The sequence below is a fragment of the Mustela erminea genome, chromosome 13 (assembly GCF_009829155.1).
Source record: "Mustela erminea isolate mMusErm1 chromosome 13, mMusErm1.Pri, whole genome shotgun sequence".
Taxonomy (NCBI): Eukaryota; Metazoa; Chordata; class Mammalia; order Carnivora; family Mustelidae; genus Mustela; species Mustela erminea.
The window spans coordinates 7,498,205-7,512,708 of record NC_045626.1 but is presented as its reverse complement, the minus strand read 5'-3'; the positions used below and the strand labels follow the sequence as shown (position 1 = coordinate 7,512,708).

The 14,504-nt window shown below is 42.0% G+C and overlaps 1 protein-coding gene across 5 annotated transcripts in view; it reads right to left on the bottom strand.

The window, feature by feature from the left end:
- RTTN (rotatin) overlaps positions 1-14,402 on the bottom strand; it is a 157,738-nt gene extending 143,336 nt beyond the window's left edge. For all 5 annotated transcript variants that reach the window (XM_032309818.1, XM_032309819.1, XM_032309820.1 and 2 more), the window contains exons 1-9: positions 14,319-14,402; positions 13,801-13,988; positions 12,773-12,950; positions 11,846-11,935; positions 9,641-9,731; positions 8,397-8,511; positions 6,879-7,029; positions 2,166-2,331; positions 40-221 (exon numbers count right to left, since the gene is read on the bottom strand). In XM_032309818.1, the coding sequence (XP_032165709.1) occupies positions 40-221; positions 2,166-2,331; positions 6,879-7,029; positions 8,397-8,511; positions 9,641-9,731; positions 11,846-11,935; positions 12,773-12,950; positions 13,801-13,988; positions 14,319-14,349 (1,192 nt within the window). In that variant the 5' untranslated portion in view covers positions 14,350-14,402. The remainder of the gene's footprint in view (positions 1-39; positions 222-2,165; positions 2,332-6,878; positions 7,030-8,396; positions 8,512-9,640; positions 9,732-11,845; positions 11,936-12,772; positions 12,951-13,800; positions 13,989-14,318) is intronic.
- Between the last annotated feature and the right edge of the window lie 102 nt (positions 14,403-14,504).

Sequence of the window (14,504 nt, the reverse complement as noted above, 5' to 3'; positions counted from 1 at the left end):
ACAAATTATATAAAAAGAACTGTAACTTCAAAAACTAACCTGTTCTTAAGAGAGGAACTGCTGATTCCAGAATAGAGACACAGAACTGGGGAAGACTGAGCTGCTGGAACTGCAGCTCGAGTGTGTCTTCCGTCTCCAGCTCTGGCAGATCTATGTGTACCACATCCAAAGGCGAATGCACAGATACCCGAGAGTTCACCGGAACACGACCACTACTTCCACTGCAAAATAAACAAAGGATAATCCTCGAATGTGGAGACAGACCACAAATAGGTTTACTGCCTCTCGGCCGTCTGACATGTAAGAAGCTTCACATTGGACACAACATGCAACAAGCCTGCTCAGATTTGAGAAACCCTGACAAATTTATAAGATTAAATTCCATAACGAGGAGTTGAAATTGTAAATGAAACCAAAAATGCATCTATATATTGCTTTTCAAAATGATGTTCTTAAAATTCCTGTAAGAGCAATCAACATTAGCACTAATAACCCATTCGTTTCTAAAGAAGATCAAGCCAATTCACAGCAAAGTTCTTCTGTAATCAACTTACAGAGGCAAAACTAAATCGTTTACTTTCCTAGATTTTCTGTGATTTTCACCAAATGTTCCAAGTAAGCCAATGTTAGCAACTGAAGAATGCTAAAAAAATGCCAGAAAAACATGAGGAAAAAGGGATTACTTCATTTAGTATATTCAACATCACATCATGATTTTGAAATGATACCAAGAAGTGGAACATCCCATCTTTCTTGACCTTCTTCATAAAGAATTCTTACCTTGGGTGTCAAATGATGGGACGGGGATAAAATGCTATAGAAAGGCCTGAACCTCACATTTACAAAAGACCTCAAATTTTTTACTTTTAACGTTATCCATAATTGAAGCTGAATCACAGATACACTAATGCTACTAATCATGTAAAACTTCCAAAATTTAAAACATGTTCTGTCATTTCTTCAATTTCAACAATGCAAAATATGAGAAGGAGGTGGGCTTCCCTCAAACTCTAAAAGGCTCCATGAGGAAGGTATTCAGCGAGGAGTGAAAAGATGTAACCATGCAGCACACTAGATACATCTCAGAGAATGAGGTAGAAAGGCTTTATAAGGGTAAAGAGAAAACCGTGTCTGACCAACACCCGCTCCTACAGAAGGATTAGGCACGGGCTCTCAGATCATACTGTTCAAACCCCTGCCCTCCTCTTCACCAACTGTATAAACTGGGATAAGGCTCATTGCCTTTCCAAACCAGGTTTGTCTGAAATGATGATGAAGATAATACCAATGCCATTACAGGACTGTCAGGAGGACAACTAAAGGAGATAAAGCATGTACAGCACTTGGCATAACACCAAGCATGCAGACAGCGTGAATCAGTGTCCGAGTGTAGCAGCAGCAGGGATACGAGTAAATAATCACTCCAACAATGAGTGCTCAGCTCACCGAGCATTTATTAAAACAGCACCAAGGAAGAAACTAGTATGTTTATAAGATGCTTGTAGCCTAAGATGAGGTAACACACAAATACCACAACAATCCCCTTAAATTGATTATAAAAAATTGATATATAAAAATCTGTATTTATATAAATAAGTAAAATTCCGTAAATTGTGCATTGGAAAGGAATGTTTTATAGTCTCTCATCATTCCCTTTAATAGTAATACTGATTCATTTAAATTATGATTAAACTTACATATGACGGTTTGAAATACCATCAAAATATATCTATCATTTAAAGCTATGCTTTTAAACTAGATCACATTTCATCTGTGGCTAATAAAAACAACTTAAGAGGCCAGAATCTTCACTATTTTTTAATAAAATAAAAAAGAACAGAAAATATCATTGACTACGTACCATATGGAATCAAAGTACTACTTTGTGAACACCTTTTTTTGAAAGGGACACACACACAGGCGTACACACATGCAAACATACATACACACATATGTAAAAGCATGTGACTGTGTATGGCATATTGAATTCAATGTAATATGATTTCTTACTGTGGGTTATGGTCAAAAAAGTATGAAAACCACTGATTCAACACAAGGCCAATACTTGCGGTAGTGCTCCGAAAGACAAGACAGAGAAAAATTATTAATCTCCCTCTGAAATTAAAACACACACACACGCGTTAACTGGGCTTTTCAGGGTTCACCTGGAAGACACGGCATCCCAATCCTGGCCATCTCCTCTGGGTCGCTGGCCTGTGCGTCCGACCACAGAAGGCCGGGGACTACTGCTTCCTGGAGAAGGATTCTGGGAATGATGAGCAACTCTAACTTCATGACAGTAAGACAAAGAAGAATTTTGGGAAACGACATCTGAGGAGGAGAAAAGAATGAAATTATCCCTCAATAGCAACAAATGATGATTATACAGCTTTTATATGTCATTCTTCCAAAAAACATTAACAAAGTTAAGATAGTAGAAACATTTCTACTGAGGTGAAAGTAAAGGTCAACCTTTTCTGCAAGTACTCACTTAGCACATTTAGATTTATAACTAACTGACCTGATTACATGTAGCCTTCCAGCCAGCATAATTGACTTATAACATCCAGGACTGCCAAAGCAGAATAAAAGGTCATGCACTCCCCTGCTCGAAATTCTACGAGAAACCCTACCTCAAAGCACATATAAAAATGAAATCAAAGAAGCGCCTGGGTGGCTCAGTGGGTTAAAGCCTCTGCCTTCAGTTCAGGTCGTGGTTCCAGGGTCCTGGGATTGAGCCCCGCATTGGGCTGCTTGGTGGGGAGCCTGCTTCTTCCTCTTTCTCTGCCTGCCTCTCTGCCTACTTGTGATTTCTGTCTGTCAAATAAATAAATAAATCTTTTTTTTATTTTTTTATTTTAAAGGAAATCAAGGGGCGCCTGATGGCTCAGTGGGTTAAGTCTCTGCCTTCGGCTCAGGTCACGATCCCAGGGTCCTGGAATGGAGCCCCACATCAGGCTCTCTGCTCAGCAGGAAGCCTGCTTCCCCCTGCCCCAGCCTGCCTCTCTGCCCACTTGTGATCTCTGTCTGTTAAATAAATAAATAAAATCTTTAAAAAAAAAAAAAAAATGAACTCGAAAATGAACTAAAACCAAATGTAAAAAGGAACTCAAAAAATAAGCCTATATATGAGAGTTAAAACCATAAAGCTCTTAGCAGAAAATATAGAAGTAAACCTTCATGATTTTGGATTGGCAATACATGAAACCAAAAGCAGGACCAAAGAAAACAAAGATAAACTGGACTTCATCAAAATCAAAAACTTTTGTGCATCAAAGGACATTATTAAGAAACTGAAAACCTACAGACTGAAAAAAAATATTTGCAGATCATGTATCTAAAATAGACTTAAAATCAGGGTAAATAAAGAACTCCTAAAACTCAACAAGAAAACAAGCAAACAAACAAACAAAAAAAAACTCAAAAAACCACGGGCACGTGGGTGTGTCAGTCGGTTGAGCTTCCAGCTCTTGATTTTGGCTCAGGTCAGGATGTCATGGTCATAAGATAAAATCCCACCTCGGGCTCCAAGCTCAGCAAGGAATCTGCTTGAGATTTTCTCTCTCTTTCTGCCCCACTCTCCCCTCAAACCTCCCACAACGCTCTTCCTCTTTCTAAAATAAGTAAATAAGGGGAAGCTCAGTTGGTTAAGCAGCTGTGTACAGTTTGGGTCGTGATCTCGGGGTCCTGGGATTGAGCCCTGCATCAGGCTCCCTGCTTAGCTGGGAGTCTGCTTCTCCCTTTCCCTTCTGCCTACCTGTGCTCTCTATCTCTCTCAAATAAATAAATCTTTAAAAAAATAATAAAATAAAATAAGTAAATAAAAATCTTAAAAACGAAAAACAAAAAACATCCAATTTAGAAAATGGGCAAAGACTTAAAAAGACAGTTTTCCAAAGAAGACACACAAATGGCTGGTCTGCATGTAAAAAGTCACTAGGAAATCACTAGTCATTAAAGTCATTCAAATCACTAATCATTAAGACTACTGAGTCTTCAGGGAAATAAATCAGAACCACAATGAAATACCTACCACCTCACACCTACTAGGATGACTATGACTTTAAAAAGGGAAAACGGGGTGCCTGGTTGGCTCAGTCAGTTAAGCATCTGTCTTTAGCTCAGGGTACTGAGCTGCCTTTATTTCAGGGTCAGAAACTGGGATAGAGCCTTGAGGCCCCCTGCTCTCTCTACCCCTCCTCCCTGCTCGGGCTCTCTCTTGTGTGATCTCTCTCAAATAAATAAAACCTTTTAAAGACAAATAAATGAAATAAGATAAAATGGAAAAATAACAAGTGTTGACAGCATGTGGAGGAAACTGGAAGTCTCACAGGTTGCCAGGGGGGACATAAAATCAGACAGCCACGGTGGCAAACAGGCTCCTTGTTCCTCAGACAGCTAACTGTAGAATTAACATGACCCCGCCACTCCACTCTTCGGTATATACCCAACAGAACTGAAAACGGGCTCAGATATGCCAATATTTACCAAAACATTATTCACAAGAGCCAAAGGGTAAGAACGACTCAAGCGTCCCTCAGCAGATAAATGAACAAGCCAAATGTGGCACAGCCACACAGCAGAACTTTATTCATCCATGAAAAGGAATGAAGTTGTGACACAGATGAAACATGGACAAACCCTGAAAACGTGATGCTCAGAACATGACGAGCCAGACACAAAGGGACAAACGCTGTACGACTCCGCTTCTGTGAGGTACCAAGAACAAATTTGGAGACAGAACACAGCTGAGGTGCTGCCGAGAGAAGGGGACATGAAGAGCAGGGGTACAGTCACAGTTCTTCTATTCAGGGTGATAAACGTTTGAGAACAGATAATGGTGATGGTTGCACAAGAGTGTGAAAGCAATTAATGCCAACAAAATTGCACACTTCTAAATGGTTATAATGGCAGATTTATGCTATACATATTTTATCATATTTTTTTATGGGATTAAATAAAATAAAGGCATCTGAAGAGGAAAAAAGAAAGCTCCCCAGCTTTCTCACTGCACTGCAAAGAAAATATGAAACGCTTCCCAAGATCTACAAATCCCAAAGCACTTTGGCCCCTGGCTACCTCTCTGATCTCACCCCAGTCCCTCCTCACTCCCCATTTCCCGCTTACTGCATCTACTCACAGGGCAGCCTGGCTTCCTTTCCTCAGGCAGGTCACCTCATTTCCAAGGCCCCCAACCAGCCAGGAACACTGTTCCTGCAGCTCAGGTGGATGGTTCCTTCTCACCCTTCAGATCACCTCCTCTGAGAGGCTCTCCCTGCCAGTCCTATCCAGGTAAGCTGGGGTTCCCTGGTCACCTTCGGTCACATGACCCTTCGTATTTCCTTCGAGCACTTCTGACCTGAAACAAACTTGTTTACTCGTTTACTAGCTGTCTCCAACCTTCTCATGGATAAGCTCAGAAGGGTAGGGACCTTATCTGCTTTGTTCAGGGTTATATCGCACAGAGCCTAGGACATCAGCTGGAATATAGTTGGTGATAAATAAACATTCAATACATGAATAAATCTTCAACGATACTATTTTTATCAACATTATAACTCTTATTCTTTTTTTTTTTTAAAGATTTTATTTATTTATTTGACAGAGAGAGATGACAAGTAGGCAGAGAGGCAGGCAGAGAGAGAGGGAAGCAGGCTCCCCGCTGAGCAGAGAGCCCGATGTGGGACTCGATCCCAGGACCCTGGGATCATGACCTGAGCCGAAGGCAGCGGCCTAACCCACTGAGCCACCCAGGCGCCCCAACATTATAACTCTTATTCTGATGAAATATGGGGAACCTGCAGATCTGTTATCAGTCATTTGCAAAATGCTCAAGCTCAAGAATGTTAATGAGAAACCCTACACCCTGAGATATATAATAAAATTAATATACAGCATAAGTATGCAAGTAGTACAGGGCCAGTGAAGCTCTGAACAGAATAGGGATTAACTGTGAAGCATGATGACAAATCACTGTAATTTAACATTCAACTTTCAAAGCAAGTGCACAGAATTCCTAAGTTATAAATAGTGTTTTGACAGAGCCAGTCTAGTGCTCTATTTGGCCATTAGGTGGTGCCTTCTCCCTTAAAAGTCTGGCACCATTAACACATTAAAACTACTCTCTACATCACAAGTTGCATAAAAACAGTTTTCATAAAATACAAACTGAGGGCACCTGGCTGGCTCGGTCGGTAGTACATGCAACTCTTGATCCTGGGGTTGTGAGTTCAATACCCACGTTGGGTGCAGAGTTTATTTTAAAATAAATTAATTAAATTAATTAAATAGACCAAATGTTAAACAAATATTTTTTTAAATTTTATTTATTTATTTGACAGAGATCACAAGTAGGCTGAGAGGCAGGCAGAGAGAGAGGAAGGCAGAGAGAGAGGAAGGGAAGCAGGCTCCCTGCTGAGCAGAGAGCCCGATGTGGGGCTCGATCCCAAGACCCTGGGATCATGACCTAAGCCGAAGGCAGACGCTTAACCCACTGAGCCACCCAGGGGCCCCTAAACAAATATTTATTTAAAAATTACACATTGTTCTTTTTCAAATCAAACAATCTACTAATACAAGTAACTTTATAAAATTCCCCCTGTCCCACATGAATAGCTGAACTCAGAATTCTGGTCCCTAGCTGCCAACAACACTGTACGCATAAGAGAAAAGAAAAACATCTTGCCAATGGCTGTTACCCAAAAATGAGGATGGGAGCAGGAGAGGTTCTGTCATACACACAACTGGTTTTCAAAGATGATCATTTAATGACATTTAGGAATGAGGGGTTTATGAAAATTTATACAGTAAGTATAATAGGGAGTACTCAGAAGCATCTGTAAATACCAACGGTGACTAATGAATAAATAAACAAATACCTTGTTTACTGGAGAAAAAACCTGGATCTCGGTGAAAGTTAAGTCTGTTTCTTAAGTATGTGCACAGCTGCTGCAAGCAAGACACTGACTGTAATGCCAGGCGATGTTTTCCATCTCCTCCGAAGGCCAGTTTCAACAGAGATAAAAGGCTCTGAAATAAAGCAGAGCAAGGAAAATGATCAAAGGAAGGTGGGTGTGGAGTTTAAGTAAGATCAAATGAATAACCGAAGGAAATAAAATAACTTGAAAAATATCTATAAACCAAGAAACAATAGGCAAAATTGACTTAGCATAATGCCAGAAGATGGGACAAAACAAAATAAAATTTAAATAGTGTTTGTTATATCTAAAATCTGTTGGCTGAGTACCTATTCTGAGAGAACACACGAATTATTCCCCATTCGGAACATTAAGTTATACCATACTTTTTAAAAATCACAGCAAGCCTTCAGCATCTCAAACAGCTAAATCATTTTGCCACCTTTTGGCAACTAACAGATTTTCCTCTGCTATCTTTCGACAACTGCAACAGTATGTATTAATAGTTGCCATTCAGAGGCACGCACTCCAGTCCTGGGATTGCGGAATGAGGGTCCTGGGGCATCATCAGCAGCTGTGGCTACGCCATGATCCCAGACCCCATATCCCAAGCTCTACTATATCCCAAGCTCTACTATTAAACAACAGACTAGACTGTAAAGAATCCACCTGAACTGCTCACTACTCTCTATTTCCACAGGATCTAACACTGCGCCTTACACATCCCAGATACTCAAAAAGCAATGCTATTCTCACTGCTAAGAAGGGTTACTGGTGAGGCGCCTGAGTGCCTCAGTCATTAGACATCTGCCCTCAACTCAGGTCATGAGCCCAGGGTCCTGGGATCGAGCCCTGCATCGGGCTCCCGCTCAGCAGGAAGCCTACTTCTCCCTCTCCCACTCACTCGCCGTGTTCCTTCTCTCGCCATGTCTCTGTCAAATAAATAAATAAAATCTTTATTAAAAAAAGAAGAAGAAGAAGAAGGGTTACTGCTGTCAAATCTCAATTTCCAAAGTCTATTCTCCTCTTTAAGTGACCCATAAAAGGTAAATTCAAGATGGCCAAACTGGACCTGTATGTGTCAAACAAGACTACCTCCTATTCGAAGAACTACCACTATCCAAAGAAGTTGGAGCAGAAGTGATTTCAGGAACCAAATACCTCATTTTTTAAATATAGTATATTCCTTCCCAAGGACTCCTACTTTCCAAAATTTGTTTCACTATAAAAACTTCTCTATTTCGGGATGCTCAGATCAGTCGTTAAACATCTGCCTTCGGCTCAGATCATGATCCTGGGGTTCTGGGTTTGGGCCCCATGCTGCACTCTCTGCATGGTGGAAAGCCTGCTTCTCTCTCTCCCACTCCCCCTGCTTGTGTCTCTCTCTTGCTGTGTCTCTCTCTGTCAGACAAATAAAATCTCTAAAAAAAAAAAAAGTTCTCTATTTCAAAATCTAAAACAATTACAGAGGACACATACCTGAACAATTTTTGGCCTTTGAAGGAAAATTTCAGCAGGAAAATCTTGCATGATTACATCCTTCAATAGTTCACAGGTGTTCCAAATTAAAGTGTGGTTACTACTTCTTAAAGAGCTACCCAAAATAAATAAATAAGTAAATAGCATTATTTATTCTTAAAAAGTTTATGTATACCAGACTCTAAGTAACCTAGTGGCATAATGACTCTACCCAGCCTTCCTAGATCTTTTCCCTAATCACGAACTCGGGGGTAGGTCCTTCCTCCATCCGCCCACATGTGGTACTATGGCAACTGCACGCTGACCTTCTATCCCCCACCGACCCTCCTCAAGAGCCGGCACTACACAGTATCCACCACTGTATGCCAAGACCATCACCGTACTCCAAATGAAATCAATGTCAAAGGGCACAGAATGCAACGAAATCTGCTAAATGACAGAAAATGTGAGAGCAAGTATAAAGGTAATTCTAGAAATTAAATTCCTTACTGCTCTTCCTTGGCCTAGTGAATCAAGCTGGGACTCTCCTCTTATCCGAGAGGACACCCCTCACCGTCTCAGACAGTATGTTCTCCCCAGGGATTTGGCAATTGTTTACCTCCCACCATAAGAATTTATAGCCCCCCCCAGCCCAGTTCCAGTCCACCACCCACCATCCAGAGGTGTGTACTAGAAATCACAGCTCCTCCTTGAGGCCTGCCTCAGAGCTGACATCAAAACCACCCCTGCCGCTTTCCCACATGGACTCTACCTCTTCAATACGTTGTTTCAAGAGAATCTACTGATGCTGTGGAAGTGGCAGCATCAAAAAGAATTTAATAGCATCCAACTGTTTCTCTAGTCCTAACTCTAGCAAGCTGGTCTTTTTACTGTCACCTGAATATACTGTCCACTAAAAAATACTATACTTATGTTTAATCTTTTTCTATTTCTATTAACTAAGGGCCTAAGCAATGGCCAATCGGAGAATCTGATCAATTAGAGATGATTCTTACCACCAAGAAGCATACAAGATCCCAACCACAAAAACAAAACAAAAGCAAAATCTTGATGTGTAGCCAGATAATGGCAAATAGGAAGTTTCTGACTTGCTTTTTGAAACAGTGAAAATCACTCATATATTCCCATTACTACCTTTCACAGCCATTTAGTATGTTTTTTCCTGGTGAAAATGTACAATAATGGCAACCAGATTTAATGGCTATAAATGAACCAAAATACATGACACACATCAGGTACCATACCTTTCATTAGACGAGAGAACATGTCTATCTGTTGTAGTCAGGGGTAGCCAAGGAAACGTAGAAAACTTCAAACACTTCACGGTCTGATTTACTGTTAATGGAACAGCAAAATTTAAGGGATCAAAGGCAATGTGGAGAGACTCACCACGCTAAGAATACAGCTTCACCCTTAAAACAAGTCTTCAAATAAAGTTACATCTTACACTACATCTTACAGTTACATGTTACAGTGACCTAAAATATACCAAACAAGGTCAGCTACAAATCTGTCCCCTAACAAGATAAATAACAGAGCTCTGTTTTCATAATTTACACAGAACCATATATTATCAGAATGGCATAAATACAAACCAATATTGAATGACATTTAGAGCTTCAATTACATTTTCTATTTTACCCTGTGGCTAACCAAAACACAGAGCTTAAATTTAACATAAAAGGAACTGGCATTTTGGAGATCTTTAATTTGGAGAAATTAAAAATGATATAAACATAATCAGACACTATATTTAATTAGTCATGTTCAAATATCCTCAATGGTGTTAGATGTTTAAACCTCTTTGAAGATGACTTGAAGACCATAAGGTTGAAGATCAAATATCACCACTCGAGATGAAAAGAAATCTGAGAAACCAACAGTGTTGAACTACCCGTTCAAATTATTTTTTAACGAATCTCGTGTTGTACAAGTTAAGGCGGCAATGCTGAGAAGCAGTATCTAGTATCTACATAAACCCTTCCAAGTGGCAAATATTCCCTCTGCCAAATGCTTTGAAAAGAGCATGAAATCACTGAATTTAGATAACAGCATTATTAAATTCCCAAATATAGCACAGTTGTTTCTTTCAAAAGTGCTAAGATCCAAGCAGGATTTATTTTCTAACAGAAAAGTTAAAGGGGGGTGGAGTGAAGGACAGACTTATACTGCACACAAAAAGATGTGACCAAAATAAGCCATATCATCAATCCACAAACTGCAACTCACGGAACAAAATATCATCATCTCAACGGTCCCTAATGTTTTCCACAGCTGCACTCAAGTGCGCACCTTCCCAGACCTGGACGTACTCTCTCCCTTCAGATATCTCTCACAGTCACTCAGTGAAGCCTCTTAATCATGAACACAAGAAACTACCATCTCAAAAACTGAGGCTCCCTAACAAGTCTAACAGAAATTTTACAGAAAGAAAAGGTAAAATATTTTAACAACTAAACAGGTCTGTAGGTCTTTCTCATGCTGTTATTCAACCAGAGAGTTTCTATGGAAGCATTTTATTAATGGAGGGCTTCCAAACGGATAAACTGAATACTTGACATGAGCAGATATACCCTTGGACACAACCTTTTCATTTCAACTGTGCAAATAATAAGCTGTCAGATACAGCTTACTTAATTATTCCCTAACTACATCACCCAGAACAAAGGTTTTATCCTTTCTAAGCCTCAGGGCCTTCATCAGTAAAATGGAGATAGAACAGTATCAATTTCACTGGGACTCCAGAAAGGATTCATTCATTCATCCGGAGAATACACACTGAGTGCCTAGGAAGTTTTTGGCATCATTCTGCTCACTGGGGATAAAGCAGTGTTCACCACTATCATTAAACTTATAACAAGGAAGACAAAAAGAGGTAATAAATATGTAATTTCAGATTATGATGTATGTTAGGAAGAAAATTAGACATAAAGTGATCACTAGCAGGTGTCCTCAGGAGGGTCTCTCCAAAGAGGTAACATGTGAGCAGAGACATAGCAGGACATGAAAAGACCTGGATGAGACTCCAGGGCGAGAAAGAGGCCCTAAATCAGAACTCTTCCATCAAGTGGATGCTGGGATAAAGACAAATGATGAAACCCACATGGTCTTGAGTCTTTGGCTTGAGTAACTGGATGAACAATAGCACTCAGTGAGCTGGAGAATAAATACCAAGACAAGCATCTAGTTCATGGCACCATTCGGGATAAATCTGTGCTCAGCGGGCTGAGGAGAACTACTGCCACCATCACCACCCACCACCAGAGTAGTTCAAATGCAGTTACAATAACACAAAATGTTACTATTTAGACTCTACATCCTAATTTTAGGAAACTGAAACATTTGGTTCAGTGTTGAAACATTTAAGTCTTTACAACAACAAAGAAAAAAGTACATTAACTTCTGATTTACCAGGTTAACAGGATCTACTTCTCTATACATATACACACCCATTGGTCGTGGAGACACTTCCATCTGTTGGAAATTACTTTTGTCTTGAGGAAAATATCCTATTAAGATTTCAGGTTGTTGTGGCAATTCTGATAAGAAAATATACATTACTGTATTATTGGTTCCTTATTTGCTAAAAGTAAAATTTACTTTTTTCAAATACTAATCTTTTAAGTCTTACAGTCATTTCAAAAACTGGAAAAGTTATAGTAATTTGTTCATCTGAAGAGTCTTCCTATAGAGGAAAAAAGTGTAAGTGCTGAGATAGTTTTTTGGGGGGGGGGAATTCCCCTCTTTTATGGTTCAGCAAATACAACTGTTTGTTAGAATGAAAAGATCCACAACATACATAAAGAATCTGTTACAAAGTATTTATTCAAGGAATCATCTCTGCTTCCTAGTCCATCTCCTTCCTCTCTCTTACTCCAATTATGTAGTTCCTGACACTTCAACCTTCATTAATATCTTTACTAATATCTTCATAAACAAAGATATTAACCTACATTAATATCTTTAGAGAAAAAGTTGTCAAAAACAAAGGAATCAAGCACTCTTTCAGTACCTTTGACAATTCTGTCACATGTGATTACATATTCTGCAGTTCAGTTGCAATTAGAATGGGAACACATTATTACTGTTACTGTTGATCATTTGTATTACTGCAGAAGTAATATGGCAAACTAATCTCAAAAAAGAAAATCTCTGGCATCTTTCAGGCCGCTTGACCAAAAAAGCAACAAATACAAATGAATCCTCCTCTGAATAACTGTGGGGGGGTGGGAAGGTCAAGCTCATGTATGTTAATGTGAGAAAATGATCTCTTTTTTTTTTTTTTTAAACCTCAGGTCCCTCTCCTTAGAATTAACCACTAGAACCAATACATTTCTATTTTAACAGAATGCATCAGATTGATTCCAAAGAGTTACCAGTTTGTCTGGTTTGGTAAGATGCAGGATACAGTGCAGCATCTTCTGAAGGAAGAATAAAAAGTCCATCCAGAATGCCATCGATTTCAGCCTGCAGATTGGGCTCCACGTTAGAACGAAGTTTAGATAAGAACTCGACGGCACCAAGGTCGACCAAATGCTGGACGGCGGGCGGATACTGAAATAAGAAGGGGAGAGTCTTGAGAGCAACCATATGTAGCAAAATTTCTACATTCTGTCTGACAGCAACAAAAACATGAAATTATTCTTAGTATTCTAGATGCTCCTTTTTTAAAAAAAAATAAAGCTTGTATTGACATAGGGAAAAGTAAAGAACTTCCATGTGTCTGAAACAGATTTATAGAGACGAGTAACCCACGGGGTAAGTCCTGAAAAGCCCAGACGCGGAGCACTAGAAATGCTCGCGGTCAACTCCCGTCTGCTTACTGAACGGATCGCCTCTGGCCGTGGGCTCCCAGCCTACCCTCTCCTACCGCAGCCAGAGAACGCCAAAGCAACGACGCCCTCTGACCGCAGCCCAGTGACAGCTCGGAAAGGTCACGCCCGCACGCTTGACCTCTGAACCCTGACAACTACTCTGAGCACGGGCTGAGGGCCCTCCAGCCGGAAAACTGAGACAGAAGACGCAGGGTGACGTCCGTGAGGGGTTTCTGTCCACGCTCTGCGCCGTGCCCTCTGACCGCGCGCTCTCGCACACAGACGCGTCGACGGCCGCATAACCCAACGACCGCACGAAACGAAAAGCAGGAGGACCGCTCTGCCGGCGTCCGAAGAGGATTCCCAAGAACCAGGACACGCCGGAAGCCAGAGGCTGCTCCTCCAGGGAGCGCAGCAGACGCAACGCGGGAGTCCACGCGAGCCTCCCAGACCCCGAGGAATTCAAATTCAACATCCCTCGTGAGTTTAAGGGGGAACAAAGTTGCAATTACTTCACTTCCCCGAAAAGTGCTGCAACGAACTGACTGGGCAGCCCTGGCTCGCGCGCGTTCACTTCAGAACGACCCTACCTTGGCCAGCGTGTTGAGCAGGCCGAGCGCCTCCTCCCTCAGCGGCACGGACGGGAAGCCGAACCAGCGCAGCAGGTGCAGCAGCAGCGGCCTCTCCCGGGCCAGGTCGTCGCCGCGGACCAGGCCGCGCTCCAGCTTGCGCAGGATGTTCCCGAGCGCGCGCTCCCGGATCTCGGCCAGCGGGTGCCCTGTCAAAACACCGCGCGCGGCGCGTCGCCCACCCGCGAGGAGACGCCCACCCGGACCGACCCGACCACCCGCTTCGTGACGCTGGGGACGAGGGCAGGGCGAAGGGGGAAATAAACCGGATTTTTTCACAGGCGGCCTCCGGTGCGTTCGGGGCGCGAACGGCGGAGTGGACGCGAAATCCCAGACGGGTCCCCGGGGGCTGCCCCGGCGAGGCCGGGACGAGAGGAAGCGGTCTCGGGGTGGGCCGGCCTCGAGAATGCTGCACGGCTATTCCCAGCAAGTGGCCACGACAGGAGGGTGACGGAGCGAGGGGCCGCTCAGCCTGTTACCGAGTTTCCTGATGAGCCCCGTCAAGACCATTTCGTCCCGCTCAATCAGCCGCCGCCGGAGAATTAAACTGCCGCGCCACAGCGTCCGTCAACACTTAGTGTCCCCGTGGAAACCCGGGCGGTCGGACAGTGAGTTCCGCGATGCCACAGGGAACCACCAGACGAACAGGAGGCACCCCGTGAGCT